Source organism: Protomyctophum parallelum (genome assembly GCF_964188405.1).
Source record: "Protomyctophum parallelum genome assembly, chromosome: 18".
Classification (NCBI taxonomy): Eukaryota; Metazoa; Chordata; class Actinopteri; order Myctophiformes; family Myctophidae; genus Protomyctophum; species Protomyctophum parallelum.
The window spans coordinates 28,932,909-28,951,534 of record NC_139716.1 but is presented as its reverse complement, the minus strand read 5'-3'; the positions used below and the strand labels follow the sequence as shown (position 1 = coordinate 28,951,534).

At 45.9% G+C, this 18,626-nt stretch overlaps 1 protein-coding gene across 1 annotated transcript in view; it reads right to left on the bottom strand.

The window, feature by feature from the left end:
* Nucleotides 1-1,160: 1,160 nt before the first annotated feature.
* Nucleotides 1,161-18,626, bottom strand: part of LOC310876060 (uncharacterized protein) — a 28,063-nt gene continuing 10,597 nt past the window's right edge. Inside the window, exons 5-15 of the mRNA XM_083789507.1 lie at nucleotides 18,130-18,277; nucleotides 16,392-16,418; nucleotides 14,660-15,207; nucleotides 11,633-11,654; nucleotides 11,113-11,153; nucleotides 8,885-9,988; nucleotides 7,637-7,732; nucleotides 6,995-7,225; nucleotides 6,023-6,170; nucleotides 4,073-4,099; nucleotides 1,161-2,576 (exon numbers count right to left, since the gene is read on the bottom strand). Coding sequence (XP_083645633.1) covers nucleotides 2,005-2,576; nucleotides 4,073-4,099; nucleotides 6,023-6,170; nucleotides 6,995-7,225; nucleotides 7,637-7,732; nucleotides 8,885-9,988; nucleotides 11,113-11,153; nucleotides 11,633-11,654; nucleotides 14,660-15,207; nucleotides 16,392-16,418; nucleotides 18,130-18,277 — 2,964 coding nt within the window. The 3' untranslated portion in view covers nucleotides 1,161-2,004. The remainder of the gene's footprint in view (nucleotides 2,577-4,072; nucleotides 4,100-6,022; nucleotides 6,171-6,994; nucleotides 7,226-7,636; nucleotides 7,733-8,884; nucleotides 9,989-11,112; nucleotides 11,154-11,632; nucleotides 11,655-14,659; nucleotides 15,208-16,391; nucleotides 16,419-18,129; nucleotides 18,278-18,626) is intronic.

The following is an 18,626-nucleotide window of genomic DNA, read 5'->3' as shown; positions in this document are numbered from 1 at the left end:
GTCATCTCAACCAGTAGGCCTACCAACCAAAGTGGTCCTACTCCTACCCGACCACAGGATCTAAATGTCTCAACTCTCAATTGAAGAGCAGGCAGACCACCACGGCATGGTTAACCCTTACCCTGTAATACCCAGCGTTGCAATACTACAACATATTTTAATTAATGAATATATATATTTTGTTCTTTTTTCACCTAAACGTCATCACTGATGTTCATTTGCAATGCCATTGGTCTTGATATTTGCATATATAAATAGGCCTACCCCCCACAGAGGCTGAAATTAACACAAATTAAAAATCTCTGGAACATTTTTTAACTTATGACGTTTAACCCTGATAAAAGTAAGTAAAATAACTGTAATATGTTTTTGTGTGATCTTTAGAATGTTTTATTCATTATTGTTTAGATATCCCCCAAATGTAAATTATTAATGTATTATTATTATTGTTTTATTGTTTATTTTATTTTATTATAATTATAAATGTGCATAACATTTGCAAAAATATATATTTTGTTTAACATAATTTCCTCTGATAAGTCCTAGTAGTAATCTGTCTGTCTGTCTGTCTGTCTGCACCACTCAGTTCACACTGGTGTAATTTTTCATGAACAAATAATATAAAACACACAAAGACAACAGACTAATTAAAATGACATTTTCTTCACACACGCACAAATATAATTACAGCTTTAACTCAACCATATTAGCCAGCTCTAAAAAAAATGTAGCAATCAAAACGACCAACCCATGTCTAAACTTTACAGTTAATTATCAGCTGCTCGCCTGGGTGTGCCTGAATGCTGTCTGAGAAGACAGAGGGTGTGGCTAAGTGACATCACTTTGCTGAATGGAAACCTAATAAATGTAGCCTACTACCATTAATGTTTGAACCACTCTAAAGAACAGCAATGTCCGTGTTCACCTATTTGTTGGTTCACCTATGTATGTGTTCATGAGCACCAGTATGACTGACTACCAGTAGGGGCGCTGTTGTGCCAGAAACAGAGAGAGAGAGATAGTACTAGTGCTGCACTGTTGCCTGCTAATGAGAGAGAGAGAGAGAGAGAGAGAGAGAGAGAGGGGAGAGGAGGGGGGTGGGGAGTTGCAACACTCAGTTCACACGTGTGTGATTTATATATATATATATATATATATCCTTGATTTCAGATATTCAAACCCACGATAAAACACCACGAACCTGCAGGATAGCAATATTTATTGAAAAGACCACCTTTTCTTCTAACTCAATGCATAACGTTAAAACAGGCCAGTTTAATTCAACATGCAATCAATAAAACTAGAGAAGTAGCCTACAAATTATGCTACATTTAAACATTTGTATTCTTCACAATTCTAGCTTAGTACTGTTTCATGCATTCAAGGTTTGCCATATACTTCAGTGAGTTGGATGTCGGTGCATTATATTTTATTTAATTAATTTGTCAAGCTCTACTATTCAAGTCAAAATAATAATATAACACAAGAAACATAGCTCATGTAAATAGGTTGAAACAGGTTTTCTCTTTTTCTTTTTGCTAGCGCACTTAAGTTTTCTGAGCTCAGAAGGTCCCTGTCTCAGGACCCCAATTATCCCTGCAATGCTTCCAGAACATTCACCCCTAACAAAATGCCCACGGCATTCAATGAAGAGGACCAAAATACCACAGTATGTGGACTTCCCATTCTCCTTTTAAAATGTTCATATCATTCTCATACAGGGCATAGGCAGACTGTCGCGCGTGGTCGCGCACGTCCCCTGCTGCGCGCAGCTTAAAAACCGGGTTTTTAGACAGCTGGTGGATGGAAAAGAAGCTCCACCTCCGCGCCTGACTGACGTGGAGGAGAGCGCGTCCGGGAAGCTGTCTGTCGCGTCAGTCGGGCGCGGAGGTGGAGCTTGGGTTGGAACAAATTGAGAGGTTAGACACCTTTATGAACGCATTTCGCTAACTTTCCCTAACTATCAGGCTATACCGCCCAGGTTCTTCTGAACATCTACCCTCCTCAGCTGGGCTTAACCGGTAGGGCCTTATTCTCAGGAAGGGTGCCGATGGCCATGGTGTCGGAAGCCTTGTCGCAGCAGTAGAGGTAGAAGAACGGATACAGCTTCTCGGTGAACCTGCAGTCCCGGAGCGTGTGGATGTGGGTCCGCGCCCACAGGTCATAGAAGGACACGTGCCCCTCCTCGTAGTCCACGTAGACGCCCACGCGCTTCAGTGCCACCTCCAGGGCCAGGGCGACCGGCGGCACCGAGGACACGCGGTACCCCGGCGCCGCACCTCTCTTCATGGCCAGGGCCCAGTAGCCGTTGGCGCTGCTCACCGAGATGCGGCCCCGCCGCTTGACGGAGGCCCGGGCCACGCCCAGGTACCAGTCGTCCTTGTCGCCCACCGCCACCTCCCAGTAGTGGCGGCCCGAGGCGATGGCGTGCCGCCCCAGCACGATGACCACCGTGTCGAAGCGCTCCGGCGTGTCGGGCAGGTCCGGCTGCCACGCGCCCAGGTGCCTCAGCTGCCGGCGGTCCTGCGAGAGCTGCAGCCAAGGGTTGGCCGTGTCAGGGTCCAGGGTCAGGTCCACTGTTTGAGTTGTGACAGGAGAGAGAGAGAGAGTTCTGTAAGAGCCATTCTGACCTGAGATCAGATTCTAAAAATGTTCTTCTACATCCTGACGGTTTTCTGAAAAAGCTTATGTTTCTATGTCAGTCGTTCTTCGATTTTTCAAAAATAGCAGACCTACAAGCTCGTAGCGCGCCACTCGGTGGTGCGCTATGAGCTTGTTGTAGATCTGCTATTTTTAAATAGCTAAAGCATAACGTAATGCTAACACCAAAAGGGGTTCCCGCCCAGAATGGGTTCTTAACTTCATATAATTGGTCCTCACGAATGCTCATTATAAGACATTAATTCACCCACTTTCTTCCTTACTCACTAAAACTGGGATGTTTTTTTTTGTGATTGATTGAAATATTTATTAACAGTTTGCAGAATTACAGGACATTTCAAGCACAAACTCAATACAAAGACTGTTAACTGTGAGTGGACGACCCAATTAAGCATTACACTTGTTTACAAGAGGGTCCACCATGTTCAATTCATCAAAACATTTAGAGACGTATACAAACAGACACTTCTGTATAGTTAAAGAACAGAACCGAACAGAACAGGGCGGTGGGGGGCCAGTTTCGATGTTACCATGTGACAATAAAGCTTTTTAGTTACTAGTAATATAGTAACTACCGCCTTACTCTTCCTGGAAAGGTGAAATAGAAGCCTTTATTCTTCTAACATTCTGGGGTGTTTTTTAGGTTGTCCCTACCAGTGCAGTCAGAGATAGAGAGACGTTATTAAACCTTAAGGCGTATTCATATTCCAGTTTTAGGTAATAATGTCCGAAACGGTGCTTAGTAAAAAACAGAGAGAAGTGTTTGGGTGAGCAGTGAAGAGCTTACCACCGCGGCGTGACGTCATGTTGTAGTTTTCGGTGGCCACCTTATCGCCTAAAACTGGAGTATGAATAGGCCTGCTTTGACTCTTGCTTGTTAAGTTGTTCTTTAGGCCTATACAATTAATATGAATCTATTTAAGCAATGGTTTATGGATGGTACGGACTACGGAGGTAGTATTGATCAGTAGTTGCAGCTGCAAAGCATAACTGTTTTGACTGTTTTGAGTAGACAGAAATTATGGTGCCATCTGATAATGAGCATTAGGGGGATCCATTTAAACCAATATACTATAGGTTGAGAATGGGAGAGTGCTTCCTCATTTACGTCAAGGACTGTCTAAAGAGGACGAGTCGCGAAGACAACATGGCGTCGTATGGGCGACGCCATGTTGCTCCATGTTGCTCCATGGAAGGAAAGAAACATGCGCAATGGGCTATATGCAGCCAACACTTCCTCGTTCAGCTTCCTTGGTCTCAACTGCGCATGTTTCTTTCCTTCCATGGAGCACCATGTGAGCAACATGGCGGCGCCCTTGCGGTCTTCGCGTCTCGTCCTCTTTAGACAGTCCTTGATTTACATGTTCACTATCGCCGGAGCGAAGGCAATGCGTGCATGAAAAGGGTATACCTGTGTATTTCCGAAGCTTTTTGATCTCTGGAAAAAGAAAAAGAAAGAAAAGACAAAATAAGGTAACACTGTTGAACCCCTTGGCATTTCTGCAAAAAATCTTCCATGAAACCAAAGCTGCAATCCACAATGTTCATGTCCTACCAATGCAGTGAGGGATTCAAATGCAGGTCTCCTGGATCAGAGACCAAATTTCAACTGACATAATAATAATAATAATAATAATAATAATAATAATAATAATAATAATAATAATAATAATAATAATAATAATAATAATAATAATAATAGTGGTGCAACCATAGGGTGCAGCACTCCAATGCCCAACAATGCAGTGTTGAGTTTGATTTTAGTTTTAGTCATAGTCTCGTGAATAGTTTATTTAGTTTGAGTCACATTTTAGTCACCTGAAATGTTTTCGTGTTAGTTTAGTTTAAGTCGATTAAATATCATACGATTTTAGCCGTCATAATAACTGATTTTACACTTGCTGAAAATAGCGGATCTACAAGCACACAATGCGTTGCGCTTTCAGCATGCAAAGTGTAAAATGACTTATATTGGAAATATATAGTCCCAACCACCACTACGCTCCCAGGATGCCAGAAACTCACAGTAACAAAACACAATAATTCCCAATAAATAATTTCAACACAATAAAATCAAGCTGTTTTAGAGTTCTGCCCTGTGGTTTTAAAACAATGTGTTGTATTTTTTTCTTCTTCCTTTCTTTTTTGTTGTGTACTACCGCGGTGCCGTGTCATTAGTCAGAAGGTTCATTGTTCCGAAATTACTATCCCTATCTCTAACCCTAACCTAAACCTAACCGCAAGCACGGGAACAAACCTAAACTTAACCGCAAGCACGGGAGCAGTGCATGTTCGGACTAACGCAGCGCCGTATCCGGCACTTCACAGATGGGGGGGACGAATCCGAACCGGCCCACATGCACGGGCGCGAAGCACCCGTGCAAAAAATCGGGTATTTGCGGTTATAAAGTCGTTATTTTCGGGTAAAAACGGGTCTGCACAGCAGAAATAGCCTAGTGCAAATCTTACCTTTTTGATGAGCCTGCCCGAGACATACACGGCTTTAACCAGCACTGGGCATAACATATAAACAACTTCCTGAATCCTATCCAAGTTCCCCCATAGAAATACATTGAAATCTCCACTATAGCAGAATCACACGCACTCGCACAACACTGACAGCGAGTCAGCGGCGGCCGCATGGTCCAAGTGCCTGCCCAATTTGAGGCTTTTTTATTCCCCGTGGCCGGCGGCCCAAAACGGTTCGCGGCCCCCCGTGGGCCGCTCCGCGGCCCACCGGGGACGTGTCCCCGGGGACCCCCGTGGTTCCTACGGCCCTGGACTAACGGGACTTCGGATCTATGGGCAGTTCCCACTACGGCGTGGTAATTATTTTAACCATGTGTGCTGGCACATTTTACTGTGTTTTATTGTGTTTCCTTGCTATTGTGTCTTTGTTGTATCCCTCGCTGTGAAGCACACAGAGACACCTTGGGGTGACACTATAAGTAAAAATCAGACCCGTCTGACTCTGAACTGAGTGGTGCTGTACTGTACTTGTACTGTACTTGTACTGTACTTGTACTGTACTTGTACTGTACCTGTACTGTACTTGTACTGTACATGCGTGCGTGTGTGTGTGTGTGTGTGTGTGTGTGTGTGTGTGTGTGTGTGTGTTAGGCTGCGTAACACTTGGTGGTTAAAAAATTGTATTTCTGTGCTCAGACACATACATAGGCCCGGGGCACAGCGCACAGCCGCGGACAGACGAAGCTGACGCCCGACGTCATTCCGGCTTTTGAGACAGCTGGTGGATGGAAAAGAAGCTCCACCGGAATGACGTCGGGCGTCAGCTTCGTCTGTCCGCGGCTGTGCGGATTGCAGCGTTAAACAGCGTGGGAGGGACTGTATCAGATCCTACCGTTATCAGCCAGACTTTGTATCTCTGTCTGTAGAGTGGCTTGGAACTTGGACACGGCCTGTCTTATCATGCCAATGCACATATCCGTGGAGACACTGGTCCCAGTCCAGTCTTTGACGGTCGGAGGGATGCTGAGGGCTGGGAAACTCTGTGGAGTCATACGACAATGAGATACATTCAAAACTTTGAATTAAAACGTGACATTATATTAGAATAAAAACAAATAACATTCTGAAAATAAAAAAAATCATATACAGTAGCTCCAATACATAAAAACAACATGTAACTGTGATTATACAATGAACATGCAAACACACATGCACATGAAAAAGAGAGACAACGTGGGCACTTGTATGAATGGGTGAATGTAATGCACAATCTATGTAAAAGCGCCTTGGATAAAGGCGCTATAGAAATGCACCATTTACCATTTTTTACCACTACGTCGGCTTCAAGAAAGGGCATAACAGTGGGCGTGGTTTTCTGGATCCACAGAAAAATCGGCCATTCATTTTCCCCGCATATAGAGATTTACAAAAAAGAATCAAGTCATCCAGGATCCTGGTGAGTCATGACCATGAAACCTTTGCTATTGTGAAAAGAAAAAAGAAAATTGGATATTTAATGATATGATACTACATTTAATATATACCCTTTGTTTTGTGGTTTTCATTCATTTTTTTCACAGAAAGGTTTTATGGTCATGATTCACCAGGAATCCAGGATCCTGGATGGCTTGATTCTGGGCTTAAAATATTTGATATATTATCAAATATAATATTTTTAAATCTCTTTGGGGAAAAATGAATGAATCTTCAGTGGAACCAGAAAAACACGCCCCAAAACTGATTTCATCAAAGAAGACAAATAGCCCAATGGCCGATATATATTAGCCAAACCGATAAATCAGTTCTGGGCTCTTGAAAAAGAAAAACAGAAATGAACATAATTATGATCTCCCATGAAGATCACCTGTAGGAAGTGAACGTGGTCGGTGCGAGACAGGGTCTCCAGGTCTTTGTTTCTTCTCTTCAGCTCGGCGATCTCCCGCTCCAGCTCGGCGACGAGGCCCTGGGCGCGCGTCTCCGTGTGTCTCTGCTGCTTCTCGATGGCCAGGATCACGTCCGCCTCCGTCCTCTGGATGGAGCGCACCAGCTCAGAGAACACCCGCGTGGCGTCCTCCATCTCACTCTGAGCACTCGCCTGGAAATCACAGTTAAAAAATATATATTAACAACAAAAAAAAGGAAAAGGTAAAGGAAAAATCACAGCCCCTCACATATTAGGACATTCTTTTTTTTAATGTTTTTTTTGTAGCTTTCACCTTTTTATTTTTTATATTTTTTATGGAGGGACAGACAGTAGGCTGACAGTCGAACCCGCGGCACACTGCCAGACTGGATTACCAGCCAAGGTGCCTGGACCATTGAGCCATGGCCCAGGCCACATTAGGACATTCTAATGTGTGAGGGGGCCGTGATTTTTCCGTTACTTTGGTGATCGATCAATTGAGTCAGTCAGCCACCCATCCATCAATCTTCCACCGCTCATTGGCGTCGAGTCATGTATAGGAGATGCAGTTCTTGTTGAAACACGAGTCAAACGGGGACTCACTTTGTTGAGCTCCACGCAGTGTTTCAGCTCCTGCACCTTCTGCAGTCTGTCCTGGATCATCTGCTGAACGTCTATCTCTGTCGTCTTCAGCTGCGCCTGCAGAGCACATGTGTGGGAAGGAAGACGTCACTTCTGGACGAGCATGGCGGCAAGTGATCACTCGCTATCTCTTGATGAGTAAGTAAGTATAAGTAAGTAGCCATGCCGAGCCATGGGGCCCATAGGGCAGGAGCCTATGTCCTGTTTCTGTAGCGTGAGGCAGCTTGATGTACAAGTACACCCCCTGGACATGACGCTAGTATGTGTATGAGTGTCTGCTCTTTACAGTCATAGTCTGTCATGCACAGTGTTTTCTTTGTTTCCTGTAAAACAATTGTATAGGTTATTATTACGCAAATTACTTAACCTGTAGATCGTCGACTCTGGGCACTCAGACCCCACACTATAGCTGATCTGCAAGTTCACAACAGTTCGCCCCGGGTTGTGAGCTTGTGGATGAGCTGTTTTCGCTAAATGTTACATATTCTCACAGATTGAGATTGTTTCATATTATCAGCACCAAATTAAGTTTGAACCCTGCCACTCAATATAAGATGCAATGTAAAAGTGGTCAATGCGCACTCGTGTGTGAAAACTGAAAATGCATTCCAGAATGCTAAGGATGTTTACTGTGATCTCTCTTTAAAATATAGAAATCCTTCGCTTCTGTTGTGTCTAAACAATAATACAAATTCAAAGCAGTTGTCCTCCAAAACCCACCTCCAGTCGCTGGCATTAGAATGGAGCGAGTGCTCCCTATGAACAGCCCTTTTGTATACTAAGTTGTACAGCGAAAAAAGATGATACAGGCTCAGAACGGATCACATTTTTTCAATGCCAAAAATATGGAACCCATGTTGAAAGTGGTTAAATGTAGCCTGGGCACCATTTCATTTAGGGTATATGATCCTGTCGGGAGCGGATTATATCGTTACGTCATGTTGTAGTATTGTTTTGTAGGCGACAGGCAGGAACAACAGGCGGCAACTTTATTGAGGGAAAAGGAAGGTTCCTTCCTTTTTTCTCAATAAAAGCTACAGGCTACGAAAGCTTTAACGATATCATCCGCTCCCGACAGGATCATACAGACTTTTGAAACAGAGACCAGGCTTTCCTCCGAGGTGGTGGAAAGCCTGGTGAGGCGAGGTTAGGTTACTTAAATGTATGGATGTGCGAGCATGGCACGCAGCCTCCCCCTTGTCCACTCACCTTCCTGTCGATCCACTCCCTCTCCACGGGCACGGTGTAGTGGGAGCGGTGGTCCGTCTCCGTGCACAGCACGCACACCAGGGCCTGGTCCTTCTTGCAGAAGAGCTCCAGCAGCCGCTCGTGCTTCTGGCACATCCGCTCCTCCATGTTGGCCACGGGCTCCATCAGCTTGTGCTTGGCGAAGCGGGCCGAGTGCGACGCCAGGTGCTCCTCGCAGTACGACGTGAGGCACACCAGGCAGGCCTTGACGGCCCGGGGCCGGCCCTCGCCGCCCAGGCACACGTCGCAGAGGACCTCCTCCCCCCACTGAGGGCTGGGGGGTGGGGAGGGCGGCGGGGAAGCGGGCTGAGGAGGTTGCTGAGGAGGTGGGGGGGTCGACTGGGGTCCTCCTGGGAGTATTTGCGGCGAGGGCGGGGGCGAGGTTTGGGGCAGCGCCGGTGGCGGCGGCCCCGGCGGCGTAGATGGGGGTGATTTCCGCGCGACTCTAGCCGGAGGTACCGGTGGAGGAGGCAACAGCGGCGGCAGATCCTCCTGCGGCCCTGCAGCCACGGTCGTCTGCGTCTTCTCTTTGGAGGCCTCCTCCTCCGTCTTCTTCATCTTCTCCTCCTGCCTCTGCCTCAGCTCCTCCGCCATCCGCTCGCTCTGCTCCACCTCCAGGAGCCTCTCCTCGTCCTCCCGTCTCCGTCTGTCCATCGTCCACCTCTTCTCCCTGCCCGCCTGCACCTCCACCTCCTCCGCCTCCGGCTCGGCCTCCCTCGCCTCCTCCGGCGGTGGCGCGCCCCGCACCCTGATCTCCTTGAACTGCTCGGCGATCTCCCTCAGCACGGTGTTGACGCTGATGTCGGGCCTCTTGTGGAAGGCCTTCTTGCACATGGGACACTGGTAGGAGGCGCTGCCGGTCTTCCAGTAGCCCAGGATGCAGCTCTGGCAGAAGTTGTGGCCGCAGGGGATGGACACGGGGTTGGTGAACACGTCCAGGCAGATGGAGCAGTGGACCTGCTCCTCGGACATGCAGTTCCCCGCGGAGGAGGCCATGCCTGCGCGACCAAGAGGCAGGGTCATTTTCAGCGCAATCAATTGCGGGGGGGCATGGAATGGAACCTGCTGTGATATATCCAGGCGACTGGGGTTAGATGGTGTCGTTTTATTTCAGGTCACTATAATGTGGCATGCCAAGATGATATAAGCAACAAAGCATGCCGTTTATAATACCTCCAAGTGGAAGCAGAGCAACCCAATTGAATATATGCGGTGTTGTCTGATCCGTTTGATACTCCAAAATACAACTATCGCGACTTATTGCAGTGCTTTAATCTCTTCTTAACAAGCCAAAACTTTGCTTTTGAAACAGCGGCCATATTGTATTGTAGGTGTGGCCCATGGCCATATTGTATTGTAGGTGTGTCCCGTGGCCATATTGTATTGTAGGTGTGGCCCGTGGCCATATTGTATTGTAGGTGTGGCCCGTGGCCATATTGTATTGTAGGTGTGGCCCGTGGCCATATTGTATTGTAGGTGTGGCCCGTGGCCATATTGTATTGTATTGAGATCTGTATTTTTTGTCATAAAATGAATACATGACTGTCTGCATTGTAAGTGGGCTTTTTAAGAGAGAGAGAGAGAGAGAGAGAGAGAGAGGAGGCATGGTGAAAGGCCTGGCTATTCATAGAAAACTGGATTAACGTCCGTCTAAAAATATTGGTCAAGTGGCTGAGTAACAACGTGGGCTATGGCTTTTAGAATAACTGACCTATAAGACAGAATAACTAACCTATAAGACAGAATAGCTGACCTATAAGCCCAGCAGTGAGTGATTGTGAATGTCAATTACAAAAACCACTGTATTTGTTTTACTCATTCATGTCACTGATGTAGACCTCCATAAACTAATCAACACAGCATTTGGCAGACAAAGAGGTGAAGTGTGTGTGTGTGTGTGTGTGTGTGTGTGTGTGTGTGTGTGTGTGTGTGTGTGTGTGTGTGTGTGTGTGTGTGTGTGTGTGCGTGTTTGAGTAAGAGAGAGAGAGATGGGGGAGGGAGGGGTTAAAACCTCTTGCGCGCGCGCGTGCGCGCACACACACACGCACACGCACACACACACACACACAGTATATATATAGTACCGTACCTCCCCTTGTCGATCCTGAGTCATGTTATCTGGCCAGAAATAATAATTCCAAAGTTCAAACAACACTCGCCACACCATTTACGTAGATATAATGACTCACATGTATTGTCGCTGACAGACAGACAGTGTACAAATCAAATCCTGACAAAACATGCGTGCAGAAAGGAGAACGAGAGAAGGAGAAACAGAGAGAGGTCGCTTAAACACTCACCATGCAGAGAGCAGCTGCTTCAGAATCTTCTCTCTAAACTGTGACACACGACCCGACACCGACTGCAAGCATACCCTCCTGTTGCACCCCGACACACACACACACACACACACACACGTACACACACACGCTGCCCCCACTCCATACACATGCATGCACACAAATAAACTATACACACATATAAACTGAGGTCAACAACACATACTGACCAATTGCAGTCACACGGCCAAAGAAGCATGTGCACACAATTGCATGTATACGCACGCATGCACACTGGCACACACACGCACACGCACACACACACACACACACACACACACACACACACACACACACACACACACACACACACACACACACACACACACACACACACACACACACCTTATAGAAGCAACATACAGTATACCCACTTGTAAGTTGTGCACAGTCTGCACACATACAGTACACACGTCTTAGGCCCAAAATACACACCATCATTGCACCCCCATCAGATACAAATGTTCTCTCTTTCCTTAATTGGCTCTTTGTGCTCTGGGATGAAGGACTCTAACAATGTTGCAGACTACAGGTCTTTAGCCCAGTCAAACTGAGGATAACATTGATAGCAAAAAAAATCTTTATTCACAGGGAAAACGCACCAGATGGGTTCGGGTTATTTGATCAGAACCGTAAGTCGGGTTCGGGTTATTTGATCAGAACCGTAAGTCGTCAGTCACAAGACAAACAAAATGACTTTGCAAACAGTCTAAGTCCACACTATTTATCCATAATGTATAAATAATAGATAAGGGGTCAGGACAACAAGGCCTTTTCGTGGATGGGTCAGAATGAAATTTGGACTTAGACTGTGGTAAACATTTAAATATTTTAGCCAGTTATGGTTTGCATCTACACGGTATCTATATATATATACACACAACCTATATATACAATTGAGAAGAGCACAGACTTTTATGCACGGTTCGGTTGGCCAAGTCAGACTGTGATGTATGCGGAAGTGCCGTTTTAAACCTGTGCTTTGTGGCCGTGATGTCACTGACCTCACCTCTGCGTGTTCAACCCAGGCCAGCTTTGTGGGTGCAGTTTCCCTTTCAGTGATGCGATATGGACCCACACAACCTGTCCAGCACGGGAAAAAACATGGTCAGTGTGGCCAAAGATACATTGCTGGCTGCACTCGCAGACATCGACGCATGGCGTTAGACGCGACTCACGCGAGCGTGCCGCAGGTGCGCACGTTTCTAGTACTTTACAACAAAGCCCCACCATCTATTGATTGATTGAAATATGTATTAACAGTTTGCAGAATTACAGTACATTTCAAGCACAAACTCAATACAAAGACTGTCAACTGTGAGTGGACGACCCAATTAAGCATTACACTTGTTTACAAGAGGGTCCACCTTGTTCAAAACATTTAGAGACGTACAAATAGACACTTCTATATACCGGTAGTCAAAGAACAGAACAGGAATTCATCATAAAGGAGGTAAAAAGGGAAAATAAACATATACAGTGAGGGGGAAAAGGGGTGGGCGGTGGGGGGATTCAGATTTTACGATTTGTTTTTATCTAAATAATCTGTTTGCTTACTTACCAACAACACCACACAGTTGAACACTGTATAATGCTCATCATCTTTAATCTTTTGTAAGCGAATAATTCAGCATGGGTCAGTGGCATCTTAATAAAGATCTTTATTGAGACGGTAGAATGAAAGTACAAAAGCAGATATTTCATAATTAAATACAGTGAAAAGGTTAGATTTCAATACTATAACATTTTGTTTAAATAGTTTTATTGATTGGACCTACTAGACCCGCAGAGGCACAAATTTAAACCCAATAAAGTCCAATCAAATGCAAAATAGGTAGACTTAATTAGATTATAAACCTTTCTACGGTAAGTAAACAAAGATTTACATGAAAGGTCTGTAAAAGTGCCAGAGCAATTCAAACAAGCATCCCTCAAATTGTAAATTGTCTCACACTTCCCCTTCACCACTCCTATTCTTGTGTTTCAATATTTGTTATTAAGCAGAAAAAGACATGGACAATACATGAACTTTTGACACATGGGCACAACATACAACACTTAACCACTCCTATTCTTGGTAGGAAAAAAAAGAGACCCCAGTTGCAACTGTACTTTGGTCGGCTGGCGTTTATTTTAGCCAGAAATTGAAGATCTACAAGCTCACAATAGTTTGCAATGTGACCCGAACATCTGCTATTTTGGACAATAGTTCCCCCCCAAAAATATGGATGCTGGGGTTCAAGTAGTCAAACCTTGGCAGGCATATGTATGGTTCACACACAGACGACACATTGTACTTGCCCATCCAATAAATAGTTTGAGAATCTCTATTTAGATGCAGTTAAAAAAAACAGACCCGTCGGAAGTGAGTGGTGCTGTACTGTACTGTACTGGCCCTCCTCCCTGGTCTGTGTGTGTCTGTGACTGTGTATCAGGCTGTGCAACAGTGACACTTGGTGGGGAACAAACGCTATTTTCGGACACAGGGACCCAGAGACACACACACACAGCGCTGTCTATAGGAGTGGTTGCACCACTCAAAAATGATTACGGCATAACTCCTTAGGTGATATTAACAAATAGGACTACCTACAGAAACAGAGAGGTAGTGCTGCACTGTTGCCTGCTAATGAGACAGAGAGAGAGAGAGAGAGGTGGGGGGGGGATTGCACCACTCAGTTCACACGGGTGTGATTATTTTCCTCACAACCAACCTTTGGCATTCATCATCAAGAGATGTGGGCACTGGACAGTGGACAGACTTAGACTTCAGCAGAGAAAACAAAAGTAACCGTTTAACCAAGATAATATTTGTATATTGTATGTACCGTATGTATAAACAACAGACTTCACCATCGGTTTGAAAGCACTAAAAGTAGTCAGCTGGGCTCTCAATCATGGATAAGCTATCCTTATGACGGAGTTCTAAGCTATGATTGGCTATTCATTTTCAGCTGTGTTCATGGCATACCACCACCAGACATAACCGGTCAATCGTGATTGATCAGCCGTGTGATTGGACAGTCTATAGTAGTCTTGTTAGAATGTTTTAAAAGTTAATTAATTTGAATTTGACCTTGATTGTAGCTTTATACGATACAGTATATATTGCATTTTTTTTACTGGTATGAGGATATCATCCGTTTTTGAGTATCGTCACTGTCGGGTCGGTGGGATCCTCATATGTCCAAAACGGTGAGAATTCAAATTCAAAATTATCAAAAGTAGTAGATCGACAAGTTCAAAAACGCGTTTCTTCATGTCGTGTTTCGAGCTTGTGGGTCTGCTGCTCTGCTTTGACGCTTTCATGTCCAGTGTCCTGTGTTTTATTACAAAGCAACGATTCCATTTCCATGCACCGACACAGCTCGGTGACGACGACGGCGACGCATCAGGCGTGCTTGACGTTGACGGCGGTGATGGCGAGCGACGCCGAGTTCTTCCCCTCCTGGCTGAGGCAGGGGCTGAAGATGGGGTACAGGCTCTCGCCGGCGAAGGAGTCCTCGGCGAAGGTGTGCAGGTGCAGGCGCGCCTTGGCGTCGTAGAACGACACCGTGCCCGCCTCGTAGTCCAGGAAGACGCCCACCTTGCCGGGCAGCGAGGGCAGTGCGAGGGGCAGCCGGGGGCCAGCCGTCAGGGCCTTGACCTCGCCGCTCTTCAGCCAGAGGCACCAGTAGCCGCCGTCGGGCGTCAGGCTGATGTCGCCCTTGCGGCGGGCGGTGGCGCGCGCCACGCCCAGCGTCCAGGCCGTCTTGCGCCCGACGTCCACCTCCCAGTAGTGGCGCCCCGAGGAGAGGCCCTCGCGGCCCAGGACGAAGAGGGCGGGGCTGAAGCGCTTGGGGCCGTCGGGCTTGTCCGCCCGCTTCTCCTCGTACCTCACCGTGCGCCGGTCCTCGGACAGGACCAGGTGCCTCTGGGCCGTCGACGGGTCCAAGTACACCTCGCCTGCAGGGCGAAAGAAATAACAAAATTATTAGTGGGGGAAGAGTTGGCATTATATGGGATTAACATTCATGGGTGTTTCTTTAAATTCACTATTTTAGTTCCGATTATGAAAAGATGCTGTGAAAAGGTGTCTTCTACAGCAGTGGTTACCAAACCTTTTAGCCTGTGACCCGAAAGACAAATTAGATATTCCCCCGGGACTCAAACTAAGCAGATCTACAAGCTCATAACACGTCGCTTTGCGCCACGTTGTGAGCTTGTAGATCGGCTATTTTTCTAATTTCGTAGATTTTGTATTGATTTATTTAATACATTACTTAGAAAAATCATTACATTTTATTAATTCACGAAAAACCTTTTTTGGGGGGAATGTTTTTTGAAAATATTTTGACATTTTATAATAATTACAAACTAAATTAAAAAAATCGACCCATAAAAATGTCTCTGTGATCCACAAATGGGTCCCGACCCACTGTTTGGGAACCAGTGTTCTATAGTGCTATGGCTGGATCACTGCTGCCATCTAGTGGACAAATGATTAGAAGCTCCTGCCTTCTCCATTCTCTTACAGTTACAGTATATATACACAGTAGAACTACCTGAATGTTGCATAGCCAAAGTGGGGTCCTGGAAAGGGGTTCCAGGGGCTCCCCAGCAAAATAAGTAACAGTTTAATCTCACTATTATTTTATCGAATCCCAATGAGAGAATGTACACGAAGAATAAATACCCGTATTCAGAGGGGTGCATACTTAGTTTAGACTAGTCATTGGTTAGACATGGTTTAAGGTTAGGTTTAGGTGTGCTGCCCCGTGGGAGGTTATCGGTTTAGGGTGAGGGTTTGAGATAGGTTGTAGTTGTAGGACTAATGACTGGTCTAACCAATGACTAATCTAAACCAAAAACTGTCTAAACTAAGTACTGCACAAGTATTCAGATCATAGGTTGTATAATTCTGTAATACTGTATTCTAAATCTAACGACAAATACCTTCTCCCTGCTACAACATATCTCCAAAGGGTCCTCAGGCCTTCATTTGACAATGTATCTCTATTTGGGTGACTGGCTGACCCCGACATGAAAACGTTTGAGAAAACCACTGCTACAGAAGACAAGACTGCCAATGGCGGTGCTGTTGCTACGAGAAACCACAGGGAGGTAGTAGAAAGCTATTTATTACTCACTCGGATAGTTCTGCAGCTTCCGCAGTTCTGGGGGGGAGAGAGAGAGAGAGAGAGAGAGACAGAGAGAGAGAGAGAGATAATAGTCAGTATGTCAGGTATAGATTCAATAAATGAGCAGCGATGAGTATTAGGCTACCGTGCAGGGCAGCAGGTGCAAGAGGTAAACAATCACTGTGCTAATCCACAGCTTGACATGCAGTTCACACACACACATGGTGCCGTCACTCACTCCTCTGTGACCGTTTGCCATTTGCACACACGCACACGCGCGCACACACACACACACACACACACACACACACACACACACACACACACACACACACACACACACACACACACACACACACACACACACACACACACACACACACACACACACACACACACACACACACACACACACACACACACACACACACACACACAGCTGGTGATGTGAGTGAGTCACTTTTCTATTTCAAAGTAAAGTACAAGTTCAGTGACCTAGATATGACGGGGTCTGAGTCTGACGCTGGAAGTGCAAGCAGGTCAAACACAGGAAGTGGAAAACAACCCCAAGACACAATAGCAGTATTGACATGCAAATGTATACTTTGCACACTGAAAACAACTTTGCCGTTTGAGAGACCAATGATATTTACCCTGCCAACAATTCTACAGTGTTTCTACAGTGTTGTACTGTAGCCTCAAATGTTGTATTTATATTGTGGGCCACAAATGCAAGCACAAATCTACACACTGCAACAAAAAAAAATCACGTTTCATGGTATTTAAAAAAAAATCACACTTGTGTGAATTGAGGGACGCCCACTGTGGCTGCCACATCACAAGTGGGATTTATTTATTCATTGCAGATTCACTGCAACTATATACTGTTCGTTGCGAGACATGAATGCAATGTGTTATTGTAAAACACATTGACTTAGTCATGGACTAGTCACGGACTAACAGACATGCAGGGATGTCACCAGTGGCGTTTCCAGGAAATTACGTTTTGGGCAGGCAAGACGTGTTAATTGTCGTCTCCCCCCTGCGCACAATCGTAGCACTAAAGGTTTTCAAAGAGATATACCTGCCAGACAGTAGGATACAAAGAGATATACCTGCCAGACGAGTAGTATACGAAGGCTGAAAGGCATGCATTTACATTCCAATGGGTGATTGAGGGTCGCGCTCTACCGCTCTACGGCTAATCAGCTGTCCACTAATAGTTCTCAGGTCTTGTTTTTGTCTTCTCTTTTTTCTCATTGTATGTATTTTGGCCAGGCCAGAAATAGTTTCCATTTATACAATGAGGCGAGGACGCCTGTCCTCGCCTTATTGTAGATACGCCTCTGGATGTCACACACACACACACAGAGGTATTGAATGTGTCTTGTAACTGTTGCAGCGGCTGTGACAGGACTTTCAATTTGGACTTTGATGGAATAATGTGAACCACTGACTGAAATAGATAACATTAATCCCTTCTCAACTTGCTTCCCCAAGTCCTGCTCTTCTCTCAGAGTCTCCCCAGGTGAACCCCCTTGAAGTTGAGTTGAGCTGGAATGGAATTTTGCGATCATATCGTCTCTGCAGAGGTCCTGCAGAGACAAACGGATGGCCCCCTGTAGCGGCTTTCCCCACCCACGCCACAAGCATGACCAAATGTGTTATAGCTTTCGGAGGGGGCGAGGGACTTGTTGTCTACACTATCTCTCGCCCATTTGAGATGCCTGTTGTACTGTACACCCACCTTTTCCATATATTCTCTTGAGCTCGCCCTGGAACTTGTCGATGAGGCCGCCGACGGCGGAGCGGAGCGTTCCCAGGTAGAGGTCCGTGTTGACACTGATGCCCGACCAGTCGATGGGCTCGGGGAGGGCCTGCAGAGCCGGCAGAGTCTGACGGAAGGAGGAACAATGTTAACGTACAGTAACATACAGTACGACCAGTCGATATAGGCTCAGGGAGGGCCTGCAGAGCCGGCAGAGTCTGACGGAAGGAGGAACAATGTAATGTCGTACAGTAACGTACAGTACGACCAGTCGATATAGGCTCAGGGAGGGCCTGTAGAGGGATGTCAAACTCAAATACACGGTGGGCCAAAATAAAGAAATTGGTAGAAGTCGAGGGACGGACTGTGTTTCAACACACGGGGCACCGCGGTCAGGTTTTGTCAGGTTTTGTTTTTGGTTTTGTTTTTGGCTCTCTATCCTGATTGGATGAAAGGCTTTGCCACCTAGCCAAAAA